Below are 15,784 nucleotides of genomic sequence, written 5' to 3' on the forward strand. Positions count from 1 at the left end.
GGACCTATGGATGTTCTCGTTGTATTTAATCTGGGATGCAGAGAACATAGCAGACAGTATGTTTAGTGAGTTGGTCACCGTGCGTATACAGAAAGAGTGGAGAAGGGTGATCGTCAGGAAGGGCAAGTAGAAGTCATGCAGGAGACCCCTGTGGTCATTCCCCTCGATAACAAATATAGTGTAGGATACTGTTGGTATGAGGGTCGGGAGCCTCCCAGGAAGACAACTGCACCACAGCCCGTTTCATGGCACCGCAATGGGCAGTGATGTATAAAAGAGATGTAAAAAGATCGGGACAGCAATAGTAGTAGAGGGTTCTATTGTGAGGGAGTCAGACTGGCATGTTGTAGCCAAATAACTCCATGTTGTTTGCTTCCTTGGTGCTAGGGTCGAGGATCTCAGATGATGGCAGAACGTTCTGAAAGGGGTGGCCAGCCACAGGTCGTGATACACTATTGGACGATGTTATAGAAGAAGTACAAGAATAGATAAAGGTGTGACTGAATGGATGCAGCAGGAGCATATGATTTAATTGGCTGGATCATTAGGACTGTGTCTGGGGAAGCTGGGATCTGAACAAGCAGGGCAGTTTGCACCTTAACCAGAGTGGGGGCCGACACCCTTGCTGTTGGCACTGCTGGGGAAGGTTTAAACTGAGTTGGTAGGAGAAGGGGGTTCAGAGTGGTCCTTTAGGGGAAGAATACAACCATCTAGAAAAGGAATGTGTGGTAAGTCCAGCAGGCAGAAAAGGTGAGTAAATGAACATTAAAGGAATTTCAGAGCTAATTTGCATCTATTTTAATGTCAGGAATATAAAATTCAAAGTACATTTATTATCAAAGTATATATGCAGTATACAACCCTGAGATTCGTCTTCCCACAGACAGCCACGAATCAAAGGAAACCGTGGAACCCGTCCAAAGGACACAGCAAAGACCCATCCCCCATGCACAACAAAACAAAATTGTGCAACCGCTAACAAAAAAAATGTGGAAAAAACACAATAGTATATTCAGTTCAGCTCAGTGTTATTTATCTGCAGGCTGCCCAATTCAAAGTCTCACAAAATGAGCCACCAGAGACGCATCATAACGTTAACTAGAGTCCAAACCACAAACAAGCATCGATTAAACCTTGCCCAAGAACTCTGGCACAGCTCGAGGGGCGGAGAGAGAGACCTTTCAAATGCAGGGACCTTCCATCGGGAGTAGTGAGAGAGATCCGTCACACGCAGACGGCTTCCTCCAGAAGCAGCGAGCAAGAGGCTGATAAATGGCGCTGAGCACCCCCTTGCGTCGATGATTTCAACCTTCCTTGCCGCTTTAATTGGTGAGATCAGCGAGAAATGGAGTCGACGTTGGGCTTGTGCCTCATCTCCAAGCTTCTTGGCCTTGAGGCCACATACAAGGAGGAAGGTGGTGGGGGATGTTCTACAATATTGTTGCCATTACTGAGACATGTTTAAGGGCAGGTAGGACTGACAAGTCTTTTCTCCAGGTATTTAATTTTCAGGAGTAAAAGGGGAGAGGGTATTGCACTGTTCGTCAGATTGCATTACTTCATTATTGGCATGATATCCTAAATAGCTCCTCAAAAGAAGCCATGTGGTAGGGATTAGAAACAAGGGGAAAGTCACTTAGTGGGTATATTACAGATTTCTCAACAGTCAACCGGAGATTGATGAACAAGATAGTGTTGTTAGATTAGTGGATTTCAATTTCTGAAATATTAACTGGGATTGCCTTAGTGGTAAAGACTTGGGGTTGAATTCTTGAGTTGTGTCCAGAGACTATTTGATTTAGTAGTTAAGGTGAATAATGAAAGAAGTAACATTACTGGACTCTGGGAATATATATGGCTAGTCAGGTGGAGGGAGTGTCAGTGGGAAATTACTTTCTAGATACAGACCATGTCTCTGTAAAGTAATTTTGGAAGAAGTTAGGGATTGACCAGTAACAAAGGTGATAAATTGTGGGGGAGAGGTCAATTTCATTAACATAAGGAGGTAGATTGGGGGCATCTACTTGCAGATAAGGCTACATCTACACAGTGTGAAGCATTCAAAGAAGAAATAGCAAGCATTAAAGCCAATCTGTAACTATAAGAGTAGGAAGGTGTTTGAAAGGCAACTAAAAAGGTTCAATGGGATCATGAAAATTCTCTTTAATATCTCTCAATATCCTGCCTATATATATGGTAGCAAGCACTAAAGTCCCAATTATAGATGATCGGGGGTTAGAGCAATCTGTCATTTAAACAATTACTTGGGTAAACTAATGTGGTTAAAGGCTCTCAAGTTCCACGGACCTGTTGATTGCAATCTACTAAACTTCCTTGAGAGGTCCCAGATGTTGGAAACTGCACATGTAACATGCTTTTTTGCAAGAAAGGATGAAGTCAGAAAGCTGCCAACTATAAAACCGATAACTTCATCTGTCTCTAGGAAATTGCAATGATCTATTACAAAGAGCTAGCAGAAATTTATAAAATCATAGAACAATTCAGTAGATCCAATATGGTTTCATGAAAGAAACTGACAATTTGAGTTTGAGTTCTTTGACGGTGTATCAAACGGGAACTAGTAGATGATATTTTGATATCTATAAGGTTGTTGCCTGCATAAGGGCAGATGAGATTGAAGTAAACATTGATATTGATAGGAGATAAAATGGGTTATTTTTCAAATCTAGTGGAGTGCCATCAGGATAATTGCTGGAACCTCCATGTTTTAAACATAGACAGGTACAGTTGTAAGAAAAACTTTGCGAACCCTTTGTAATAATCTAGATTTCTGGTGTAATTACTCAAAATGTGGTCTGATCTTCAACTAAGCCACGATAATAGACAAACACAACCTGCCTAAACTAATAATACACTAACAACCGTACCTCATCTCATCAATACTGAGTACACCATTTAAACAGCTTAGCTTCAAAAAAGGATGTGAACCTCTGGGATAAGCTATTTAGAGTCAGGTGTTGCAATCAATGGGATGAGATTGGAGGTGTGTGTTGTAGAGGTGCCCTGCCCTATGAAAAAGACACACACAGTCAGGTTACAGATGGAGCCTGCTCTTAAGAAAGATCTGTTTATGTGCACCATGTCTGCTCAAAACAGCTTACAGAGAACCTGTAGAGGAAGCAGGAAAACGCTACAAAAGCATTTCCAAAGACCTGAGTGTTCATCAGCCCACAGTAAGAGAGATTGTCTATAAATGGAGGAAATTCAGTACAGTTGCTACTCTCTGTAGGACTGGGTGTCTTGCAAAGATCACACCAAGAGCACAACATGCAATTCTGAAGGTGGTGAGAAAGAACCCAAGGGCAACAGCAAAAGACCTGCAGAAATCTGTAGAATTTGCTAAAGTCTCTGTTCATGTGTCCACGATAAGAAAAACACTAAACAAGAATGGTGTTCATAGAAGGACACCATGGAAGAAACCACTGCTCTCCAAAAAACATTGCTGCACTTCTCAAGTTTGCAAAAGACCTCCTGGATGTCCTCTATGCTTCTGGGACAATGTTCTGTGGACAGATGAGACAAAAGTTGAACTTTTGGCAGAAATGAAGGAAAAAGGGCACTGCATATTAACACCAAAACCTCATCCCAACTGTAAAGCATGGTGGAGGGAACACCATGGTTTGGGGCTGCATTGCTGCCTCAGGGCCTGGACAGCTTGCAATTGTTGAGGGAATAATTCAAAATTGTATGAAGACATTTTATAGGAGAATGGCAGGGTAGCAGTCTGTACCTGAAGCTGAAGAGAAGTTGGATGATGCTACAAGATAATGACCCAAAACACAGAATGGTTTAAAAAGAAGAAATTTTTGTTTTGGAATGACCAAGTCAGAATCCAGACCTTAACCCAATTGAGATGCTGCGGCATGATCTGAAGAGGGTTGTTCCTGCAAGGTATCCCAGAAATACTAATGAACTGAAACAGTTTTGTATGAAGGAATGGTCTAAGATTCCTCTTCTCAGTTGTGCCAATCTGATTAGCAGTTACAGGAAACGTTTGGTGGAGGTTCTACTAGTTATTAAATTCAAGGGTTCACATACTTTTTGCAGCCTGATGTGAATGATTAAACAATATGTTCAATCAAGACATGAAAAGTACAATTATTTGTGTGTTTAGTTTAGGCAGATTGTGTATGTCTATTATTGTGACTTAAAATGTGGTCCAATCTTCATCTATAAGTAATTAATGCAGAAAACCAGGTAATTGCAAAGGGTTCAAAAACTTTTTCTTGCAACTGTATATTGCTGATGATACAAAGGTGAGCAACGTGTAAATATAATAGGTTAAGTGAGTGGATTAAAAAGGCAGATGCAGTACCATGTGGACTTCAGAAGGGAGAATTAAAAAAACATGAATATAAATGCAGTGAGCTGACAAAATGTTAAGGGATCTGGAGTCCTACCCAAAACAAAGGGTTAGGATGCCAGTAAAGCAAGGATCTAGATAGACTAATGGAGTGTTAGCTTTTATTGCAAAGATAACTAAAAGATGAAAGGTTTTGATGAACTTTACAGTGTGCTGGTAAATTATTGTGTACAGTTTTAGAATCCATATTTATTCCTGTGAGATCCTTTGGAAGCTATGCAGGTAAGGTTTCCTGGGATGGAGATTTTTGATAAACTCTTTGGAGGATATACATAACTTTTCATAATCCATAATTAGCTTATCTACCAACCCCGCTATTTTAAGGGATCTATAGATGTGCACCAATATCGTCCTTATGCTCTATAATGTCCTTCCAATTATTATGAATTCCATTGCTTTGTTTGCCATTGCAGAATGCATTAACCCACACTTTTCCATATTGAATTTTATGTACTGATTTCCTATCAACCTGTTCAGTCTATGATTACATCTTTCAGCCTACAAGTTACACCCACTGTTAAGCACACTGATAATGTTGGTAGCATCTGCAAACTTACAAGTCTCAATTATTAATTTATTAATCAGTAGACCCATGTACATCGAGCTCATGAAACTCCCATGTGTATTTCTAGAAATTCCTGTCAACCATGATACTACTTTGCATTTCTTTGTAATTTGCCATTTTCCCTTGGATACATTAACACACACTTTTATGATAAGTCTGTCTAATGGATCTTTATTAAATGCCTTTTTCATGTACACTACAACTATACTACTCTCATTGAACTCGGAGAATTCACTAATTAATCAGGCAATGCTTTGACCTATTAAATTAATACCAAATATCTCTGATTACCTTTAACTTATTGAATGATTAACTGTCCTTTGGAAATTCTTCCAGTAAATTGCCCACCAACATTATTAGGTTAACTGGCATGTAATTACTTGATCTCTCTTTATAAATAGTGATAATAGTGGTCTTTCAAGCTCAGGCACAATCTTTGTAGAAAATGAAAGTTCACAGCTACTGCTGTTTCTTAACATGAGCTCATGAATAACTTTTTTCTTTCTGGTTTTGCACTATTTTTAATTTAACTACTGAATATAATGCATATACTTACTGTAATTGATTTATTTGATTTTCTATATTTATCATCTATTGCATTGTATTGCTGCCACTAAGTTAACAAATTTCATGACACATGCTGGTGGTGATGATAAATCTGCTTCTGCACCGTTAAAGAGTTTGGGGTATCTTGTTTCCTGGCCTGATCAATGATCCACTCAATTACGTTTCGCATATAAACAATGAATTCGTTTATACTTGGGCCTTTGAAGTAGGTGCTCCCTGGATGGTTTATTTTGCATCAACAATTATACCTCAAATGAAGCCAAATCCAGGCCCACACCATTTAAATTCTTCAAATGAAGAAACTTTTTGTTTTGACAACTAACACTTGCATATAAGTTACCAAATGCCAATGGAACATTAGGAAAGAAGGTAGAAGGAAATTTTATTGTCCTCAATTTGTAGAGAACGCTGCCTCCTCCAACTACAATAACAATATTTCAATTCACGGTTTCAGTTCAGCGATGATTATTTGAATTCACTGGTGTAACCATGAAGTTATGTGTTAGTAGAGCTGTTTAGTGATGTTTCCTCCAGCGATCATTCTCTGTAATATACAGGAATAAAACCTATAATTATATATTTGTCATTAATTTTCCATTGCAAGAGTAGTTTTAACTACTTTTTACTTAGAATCTCTGGAGCTAGGTTAATGTGTCTAGAACAGTGCTGTATTTGGAATTTGCAAGCGACACTGCCTCACTCTGCTATTTTGCATTTCTCAGAGGGTGAAAATAGACTAGAAATTTAAATTTTGCCTCTTGAAATTGCTATCAGAGGGAGTTTCTTATCAATACCAAATTTGACATCAACTGACCAAGCTTATTATAAAAGCAAAATTAATATTTTCAACTCAGGATAATCTGCACATTATTTGCTTCAAAATATCGAGAAAAGCTAATCAAAATGAATGATTCCTTTCAAATGAATTAATATCAGAACCAAATATCGAAAGAATGATACAGTAAGAAAACTAATTTAGGAATAATCTCAAAATTAACAATAAAGTTAACAAGTTTGTTACGAGAAATACAAGAATCATTTCAGGGGACTAGCATATATCAGCTACTGTTCTAGTTTGTTTTCAGTGATCTTGGAGCAAAAGTAGCAATCTGAACTTGAATGTTTTCCTGAGAAAAAATAATTATAGCACACACACAGGCTGTACCATGATTTAAAAGATGCAAGAGTCCTTCCTTGAGAGAGTCTAATGTACTATATGGAATTTGAATTACTGAATTAACTCTAGCAATAAAGGTTAGATTTATTGTCACATGTACGTTGAAGCACAGTTCGCGAATAATGCAACCTGCAGTGTCACCATGCAACATAGCAGGCCAAAACTTACTAATCTTAACTCGTATGTCTTTTGGAATGTGGGAGGTACTAGAGCACCACACAGTCATGGGGAGAATCTACAAGTTCTATACAGACATTGATGGGAATTGAAGCTTGATCTTACAGCTGGCACTGTAAAAGATTATGCTAATCACTACACTGCTACATGCTGCCCGAGATCAGGAAGGATACTTGTATGTCATGTGTAGCAAATATGTGTTGGCACTGTTTGCAACCTGCAACAGCCACAGAACAACTAGAGTAACTAGCAACTAGGTGAAGATTCCGAAGTGATTTGTTTTCAGTTAACAAATGTGTGAGGCGTGATGGCAAAACAAATCTGAATGTTAGCCAGCTTTTGAAGAGATTAAACAGGTTTGACCTAATCATGGTTCCACTCAATCACAGGATGGAGAAAAGAAGAGAAGATTACACTGGCAAGCTTGAAAGAGATGGATAGAAATATTTTGTGGACTGTAAATATAAACTTGGTCTAAATGAACTTAATAGCTGGTTCCTTAGTTGTGCATTTTATATTTAATTGTTTCTAGGCCAAAAGCACTGGCCAGAAGCACAAAAAGTTCAGGAATGAATCTGGAAATTGAAACAATTTACTCTCAGCCTCAGTTTATTTTATAATATTTATGAAAGTCAGTCCTGCAATGTTTGCTGTCATTACCCTGCAGAGACCCAATCATCATTGATATTCTTCTTCCCTCACCATCCAATTAGCCCAGGCTTTCATGTTATGATTCTCAGTCTTCAATGAAGAATCTCACTACAGTACCTGCATTACACTACCCCCACTCCACTGGCATTCACTTACTTAACTGACATACCTGACTTCAGGCCCTAATCTCTCACGTAGATCTGCCTGTCAAGTCCTCACCTTGTAGAACTCCTTCCTGAACCTGATCCTCCCTGTGGGATTACCACCTGCCTCTCTCCTAGGTCTAACCTTTCCGGCAGCACCCCACCAGCCACTTAGCCTGCTGCTGACCTGATCTTCAGCTAATGGCCTTTAAACCTGGTCCTACCAGACACATTTTGAACTGGGAAAACACGCAGAGCCCTTCAACCAGTGAAATATGTCACTAAATACATAGTAGGGAGCCCATGATGAAAACAGTGGTTAGCATCTTTCTACAGTGACTGAACATTACATCCATTTAGATGCACAGGAATTTTTAATGAAAAGATTTTTTATGTATAGTGTAGTGGGTTTTTTTTCATTTAAACTTAAGTTTTTTCTTTCTTCATGAACTGATAAGAGGAGAATTGCTGTTTTCTTTTTCATTATATATTATACACTAGCTTAACACTGTATGATTTTGATAATGTCTATTTTAATCTCTGTATGGTTATTTATATATTTGAGATAATTCTCCTCTTGTTTGTATTTATGTTCCTTTTAAATCAATAAAAAGATTAATAAAGAAGATTTTAAATAAAATAAGCATTTTTAAGAGTTCAAATGTTTCAGCTTCCAGATTAATCTACATTTGATTAGACTGATCTTTATTAAGCACTAGGTAAATGTTAAGGTTAATTAAAATTTGTGCTTTTGCTTCCAGAGATTGCTATCTATGAGATTATTTTTAACATAATTGGCTATACAGTTAGTCTGACCACATCATAGCTATTGGATACCAGGGATCCCACTGTATCATTGCAGGTATCTTAATTTATCTTGTTGCAATTGTCAAAAATTGAGATTTATGTGTTGTGTAAATGTAACAAGATAAATAATATTAAAATTCTGAGAATGGCTTAAATCAGAAATTAGGGAAGTAATTGGTTTAGAACTATCACCTTTTTCTCATTATATCATGAAACTTGAGGATTGAAAATGAGGTGAAAGTTAATAATTCTGATAATTAAACATTTCCATTGATTGTGGGACCCAGTCCCTGTTAGCAATGTCATTGCTTGAGAATTTCAAACATGACAGGACGAGAATAGAGGAGAGTTGCTTGATTAAATGTGTGCAGCTCTTTTATGAACTCTAGAATACAGGGTTAAACATAATTAAGTAAATAAAATTCAATTTGGTAAGGCCCCTAAGGTCTACTTACTGATGTGGCTGTATTCCCATATGTAGCTGATTACGACGTAGCCCATTAGGAACATTGCAACTCCACCAATCCCACCTTTCTTCACATGGATGTACTTCTTATAATAGGCATTGTGGCCTAAATGATGGAATTAAGAGTGAATAGTTACTAAAGAGAAGCTACGATCAAAAGCAAACTCTTGCTTTTCCTGATTTATGAATTCTTAAGATGGCACTGAATTATACTATGTAACCTGCATCACACTTACCTCTGCAGAGAGCATCGAGGATAGATATTGGAGAAAGCAGTCGTTTTAATGTCCATTTAGGAACCTCGACTAATTTCAAACCCATGAATTGTCGCTTGACAAGTGGCACTACAAGGCAATCACAAGTTATTTTAAAGTGACGTCTGATGATAAATTACAAGCAGAATACTCAAAGGATACTGGCAATAAGTAGATACAATCAAATATTTCACCCATCAGAAAATTTAAGCACAGCTAGGTACGTCACAAAATGCTGGAAATACAGTACTCAGCAGTTCGGGTAGCAAATGTGTGAGAAATACGATGATTTAAGATCAATGATTTTTCATCAGAACCTGAAATGTTAATTTAGTTTCATTCTCTACAGGTACTGCCGAACATGTTGTTTCCAGTGCTTTCTGTTTTATTTTAGATTTCTAGTAGATGTAATACTCTGCTCCTGAGAAAATCATCTTGGCCTAGCATCAAACCAGACTTAAATTACATGCACCACTTCTGAATATTAATAATTTTTAATCATCAGCTTGATTCTAACTGACAACTAAACAAGAACAATCCATCAGGTTTTATGGGTATGCTTCTAAAATCTATAGTCCAGAGATATTACTGGTTTGATCCCCAGCTTTTATTAAGTTAACAGACAGCCCAAGTAGAACTGTGAGAAATACAGTTACTTAGTGTTTTAGTGAGGACAGAAACATCATCAGACAAGCTTGGCATTTCAGATCAGTTCCTGCCAGAGGTTGACGCAAAGTCCAGATCTGGTTGATTGCTCTTTGATATAATTACCTGCAGGTGCTTGCCGTCCACATATCAAACATCCATCTGTCACTGGATGCCACAGAGCTTGAGATAACAATGGAGCATAACAAACAAAAGAATAACATCCACAGTAAAGAAGTAGAAAAAGGGTTTTAATTTCTTTCAGTGTATGACTGCATTGGATTAGCCACATCAATGGTGATTTGGTTTGCTGTGTGTGTTTCTAAATTAACTAGAGAAATAGTACTGGGTTTTTCATAATTGTTAGAAAAATATATACTTTTCCCACAAAACCATTAATATAGTAGGCATAGGGTGTTTCCCTGTTTTTCATTAAAATGTAAACAGTCCTAGATTGAGGACTGAATTTAAGAGAAAACTTCATCTTGCACCATGTGGAATTGTTAGGCTTTAATGCTGAGGAAAACTGCCAATCAATGCAAAGTACTATGTGGCAAAGATTCTGTTATTTAGGAATGTGCAAATTAACTGTTAGCAGTTTGGCCCATTGAGTCTGCTTTGCCAAAATACAATCATGGCATATCTGACCTTTTATTTGCCTATCATGAATCCATCTACTTTGTAATAAAAAACACAAATGTTTTAATTAAATATTTAAATATTTTGCCCTTTGTGGAAGAATTCCAAAACTTCCAAGAAAAATATTCACCTCATCTATTTTAAATAACAGATCCTTTATTCCTAACAGCAGTAAATATTTCTCAAACGACATCACTAAAATAGTTAGTCCTGACAAAGGGTCTCGGCCCGAAACGTCGACTGTACCTCTTCCTATAGATGCTGCCTGGCCTGCTGCGTTCACCAGCATTTTGTGTGTGTGTCACTAAAATAGAGCTTCCACTTAATTTTCACATTGCTATTTCTGTGCACTGGTAGCTATATTCAATCAACGGTGGCTACGCTTTAGAAATGCTTCATTGCCTGAAAAGTCCGTTTGGATGAGCAAAGTTGTGAGAGGTGATATTTAAATCCAAGTCTTTCTGCAATGAAGCCACTAACTTACAATGAATTCTGCTTTATCAAACATATCATAAAATTCAAATCCTGGTTTTCACCTTGTTTCATGGCTTCAACCCTTCACATTTCTTCTCTCAGACATCTAGACTCTTCTACTTTCAGCTCCTTGACCAGTGATGTTAATTGCTTCATCCACTTACTCAATGCCTTTAGCTGCCAAGAGCATTTCTCGTTAGTCCCCAGTACCCCACTTTCTTCTTTTTAGAATGTTCTTAAAATCTATGTTGTCTGATGTAGTCTAAATTAATATTTGATAATGCTCCAATGAAATATTTTCAGTCTTTCCTATACTAATGTTAAAGATGTAAATTATTGCAATGTACTGCTGCCTTAAAACAAATTTCACAACATATGCCAGGGATATGAAACCTGATTCTGATTTTAATTCTGTCAATTAAAAATTTATTTTTTAAAAATAAATTTTAACATTTTTATTTGGAGATCAAAGAGATAGATGTAAATTCATTTCTGATCCCTTTTACTGAGACCACAGATTGTCATATATAGTACTTCTCAACATGTTTGCTTACTGATAACCTCATTTTCAAAGCTGAAATCTCTCAAATCTCACCAATGCAGGTTAAATTAAATTAGCTTTAAATAGTTTTTCAAAAAAAGTTCTTTTTTCTTCTAGTTGTAACAAGATACTCAACCAATTTGCTTTCAGTATGGAGCTCCTCCAGTGCAGGAAAATACTTTGTTATGAGTGAGAGGATTTGATGGATACTGTTTATTGCTATCTGTGGCAATGACTTCCACAAATTCATGACCCTCTGGCTAAATAAATTCCTCTTCATTTCTGTTCTAAAAGGACATTGTTGTATTCTGGGGCTGTACTCGTTGGTCCTAGATTCTCCTAATTTTGGAAACATGCTCTCCATGTTTACTCTGTATAAGGCTTTCAATATTTTTTTTCCCCAATGAGATCACCCTTCATTCTTCTGAACTCCAGTGAGTAAAGGCAACACAGCCAAATGCTCTTCGTACATTAACCATTTCATTCCCAGGATTATTTTTGTGAACCTCCTTTGACCCTCTCTGGTGCCAGCATTCTTTCTTAGATATGTGAGCAGTTTTGGGCCCACTATTCCAAATGTGATCCATCCAATGCCTTTAAAAGCCTCAGCATTACATCCCTGCTTTTATATTCTAGTCCTCTCAAAATTAATGCTGACATTGCAATTGACTTCCTTACCTCCTATTCAACCTGCAAATTAACCTTCAAAGACTCCTGCACTCAGACTCCCAAGATCCTTTGCACCTGATTTCTGAATTCACTCCCCATTTAGAAAATAGTCTACACCTTTATCTTTTCTACACTATATTCCATCTGCCACTTCTTAGTTCATTCTCATCCATCCAAGTTCTTCTGTAGACTCCCTGCTTCCTCAACACCAGCTCCCCCGTATCGTCCACAAAGCCATCAATTCCATCATCCAGATCATTACCACGCAATGTGAAAAGTAGCAGACCCAATACCAACTCCTGAGGAACACCACTTGTCATTGACAGTCAATGAGAAAAGGCCCTCTGTATTCAGACTCTTTGCTTCCTGCCCGTCAGCCAATCTTCCTGAAATACCATGGGCGCTGAAATTGTTTAGCAGTCTCATGCACGGCACCTTTCAAAGGCCCTCTGAAAACACCTACTGGCTTTTGTCTACCCTGCCTGTTATTTCTTCAAAGAATTCCAATAGATTTGTCAGGCCAGGTTTTCCCTTAAGGAAACCATGCTGACTTTGGCCTATTTTATCATGTACCTCCAAGTACTCTGAACCTTCATTATAAATAAAGGACTCAAACATCTTGCCAACCACTGAAGTCAAGCTAACTGGTCTGTACTTTGTCTCCCTTCCGTCTTGAACATTAGCAATTTTGAGAACTATTCCAGAAGCCAGTGATTCTTGAAAGATCACTTCTAATGGATCCTCAGTCTCTTTAGCTACCTCTTTCAGAACCTTCGGGTGTAGTCCATTCTGGTCTATTTCCAGACTTTTCACTGTCTGCAATTTCTCAACATTTCATACAGAATTATCGTGGGAGGGTATTAATTTTTTAATATGCAAGAAAATACAACATTTAGTGAACAGCATGATACCAGAAAAGAAAAAAAGATGGATCTATTCTTGATGTAGGGAAGAATATTGGTCAGGACAGTGAAAGAAATTTCCTCTTTGTTTACTGATCCACAAAGTTCATATACTATATCCAGCTAGATATTCACACAGGAGAACAGGAGTCTGCATTAAAAAAAGTTCCACTTCAACCCCCTGTGATTCCCACATTGAGTGCACCTCCCACAGTTTGAGGCTCCTGATCCAGGGGAGAGATTAAACATGCTAGGTCTTTATTCCTTGGAGTGTAGGAGACTGAGGAGTGACCTTTATGGAGCTGTACAAAATCACGAGGGGCTTAGATAGGAGTCTTTTCCCCAGGGCTGTGGTATCAAGAACTAGTGGGCGTAGTTTAAACTCAGCGAGGACCTGAAGGACAATTTCTTCACTAACAGGGTGGTCCATTCCACTCTCTGAGTGAAGAAGCTGCAGAAGATTGTGAACATGGCGCAGCACATCACAAAAACCAATCTTCCGTCCTTGGACTCACTTTACACCGCACGCTGTCAGAGCAGTGCTGCCAAGATAATCAAGGACATGACCCACCCAGCCAACACACTTTTCGTCCCTCTTCCCTCCAGGAGAAGGCTCAGGAGCTTGAAGACTCGTACGGCCAGATTTGGGAACAGCTTCTTTCCAACTGTGACAAGACTGCTGAACGGATCCTGACCCAGATCTGGGCCATACCCTCCAAATATCCGGACCTGCCTCTCGTTTTTTTTTGCACTACCTTACTTTCCATTTTTCAATTTTCTATTTATGATTTATAATTTAAATTTTTAATATTTACTATCAATTTGTAATCCAGGGAGCGGGAAGCACAGAATCAAATATCACTGTGATGATTGTACGTTCTAGTATCAACTGTTTGGTGACAATAAAGTATAAAGTATACATGGAATGGACTACTAGAGGAAGTGTTTTAGGAAAGTGCATCAACAACATTTAAATGATACTTGGATAGGAAAGGTAGCTATGGGCCAAATGCGGACAAATGGGACTAGCTTAGACCGGAATCTTGATCAGCATACACCAGATGGGCCGAAGGGCCTATTTCCATGCTGTGTGACTCTAAATACTACTTGACATTAAATCTAAAGAATAAATATCTTCAACTGCTCTACTCAGTACTACATCAGAGTTTCCACCTATTGTAAATATGGCTGTATAGTTTCCATTGTATTTAAGGGTTTACTGTATTCTTTTTTAGTGCTTTCTATCAGTCTGATGATTTTAATAGGATATATTAACAAGTCTTGTCAATTGAATAATTTACCATGAAGAAACCCTGATTTATTACCATCCTACATACAGTGAACATCAGAAATTGATGGAAGCTGCAAGTCCTGTGATCTATTCCAATATTTGTTTTAGCTAAACCGGATAGCAAACAAAATATCTACTGCTTATATACAATTCAAACACATTTTTAATAAATCAGAATTGATTCAGCAAGGTCAGGTTAATTTAAAAGTTAATTTGTAGTCACTCCAGTCACAGCAAAAATACTTTGGGTAATACCACGGCAGTCAATGCAGTTTTTCGCTATGTTAAATGCAATGTATTTATATATTCAAGTACTATATATCTACCTAATAACAATGTAACTTGCATGTATGTGCATGTGATAGTCGGGTATCCTTAACACATGAAAAACATAACCAGGTCGTTGGAGATTACGGGGAAGCTAGGGAATGGAGAGAAAAAATAATTGTAAAACGGGAGAAATGAAGAGGGTACAGAAAGCAGTAATGGGAAAGGGGAAGTGTACTCGAAATAAAGGGGGGCCTCAATTAAGAGGACGCATTCAAACTCTTGTTTATGCTCATTCATGTGAAGGTTGTCAAAGTGCACGAGTATTTACCTACCCGTAAACGAGAGAAGTGCAGCCTGGCGCTCAATTGTAATAGAGTTCTTCGCCATTCGGCAAGATACCTCCAACTGCGTCAATGAATCTCCGGCTCCGATTTCTACACAGTCTTCACTTAGTGTAGAAATCGGAGTTTTTTTCTCTGCCATATATCAAGCCCGATGAATCTAGTTTCCACGGCAACTGTTGATAAACCGAGTACTGTATTTATACTCAACACGACGAACCTCTGCCCCACAACCGCCTTTATAGGATTAATACTGCCTATGCTTCCGTAACTAACAATCCGTTAATAATTTTCTTCGATATATATTCCGACCTGCCTTTTTCACCCATGGTTTACAGCGAGCACGCAAAGCGGCATGTGAGTGTGGTCTAACACCGCTTCATGACAAACCAAATAAAAATCATTAACATCTTTGCTTTTTTGTCAAAGAGAAGAGATATTTTAGTTTACCATCAGGCTGCCGGTGACTATTTATTTTCATATCCAGCTCTTCCTCTGCCCGTGTACTGCCTGTCGGGGTAAGGTTGCTAAGGTAACCACGTGCTAACTGGGCCCCACTCCCGCCCGCATCTCGCACTTCGCGGTCAGCTCCGAGCTGGAAAATCTTTAAAATCAGCAGTAGGCCACACGGATCTAAAGGTTAATTTTAGGGAAACTGCGATGAAATTATTTTATACAAGTATTGGCGATGGGGGAGGGGAGTGGCGGGTAGAAGATGTTTGGCGCCAGGACGTCATGTGATGAAATATCAGCCCAGGTTAGACTTGTGGAGAATTTTAGCCCTGCTCTTCCCTTTAACTGTAATACTTATTGAGTTGCCT

At 38.3% G+C, this 15,784-nt stretch overlaps 1 protein-coding gene across 2 annotated transcripts; it reads right to left on the reverse strand.

The window, feature by feature from the left end:
• Positions 1–797: 797 nt before the first annotated feature.
• Positions 798–15,491, reverse strand: atp5mf (ATP synthase membrane subunit f). 2 transcript variants are annotated; one of them, XM_072268656.1, is made up of 5 exons: positions 15,414–15,487; positions 14,955–15,139; positions 9,174–9,281; positions 8,927–9,043; positions 798–6,060 (listed from the first exon to the last, which is right to left on the reverse strand). In XM_072268656.1, exons 2-5 carry the CDS (start codon positions 15,103–15,105, stop codon positions 6,032–6,034), a joined length of 405 nt encoding a protein of 134 aa, XP_072124757.1. In that variant the 5' UTR covers positions 15,106–15,139; positions 15,414–15,487; the 3' UTR covers positions 798–6,031. The 2 variants fall into 2 exon arrangements, with proteins under 2 accessions (XP_072124757.1, XP_072124758.1); XM_072268657.1 differs by lacking the exon at positions 14,955–15,139 and having other exon boundaries at positions 15,414–15,491.
• Positions 15,492–15,784: the final 293 nt, after the last annotated feature.

This window comes from Mobula birostris, chromosome 9 (assembly GCF_030028105.1).
Source record: "Mobula birostris isolate sMobBir1 chromosome 9, sMobBir1.hap1, whole genome shotgun sequence".
NCBI classification, from domain to species: Eukaryota; Metazoa; Chordata; class Chondrichthyes; order Myliobatiformes; family Myliobatidae; genus Mobula; species Mobula birostris.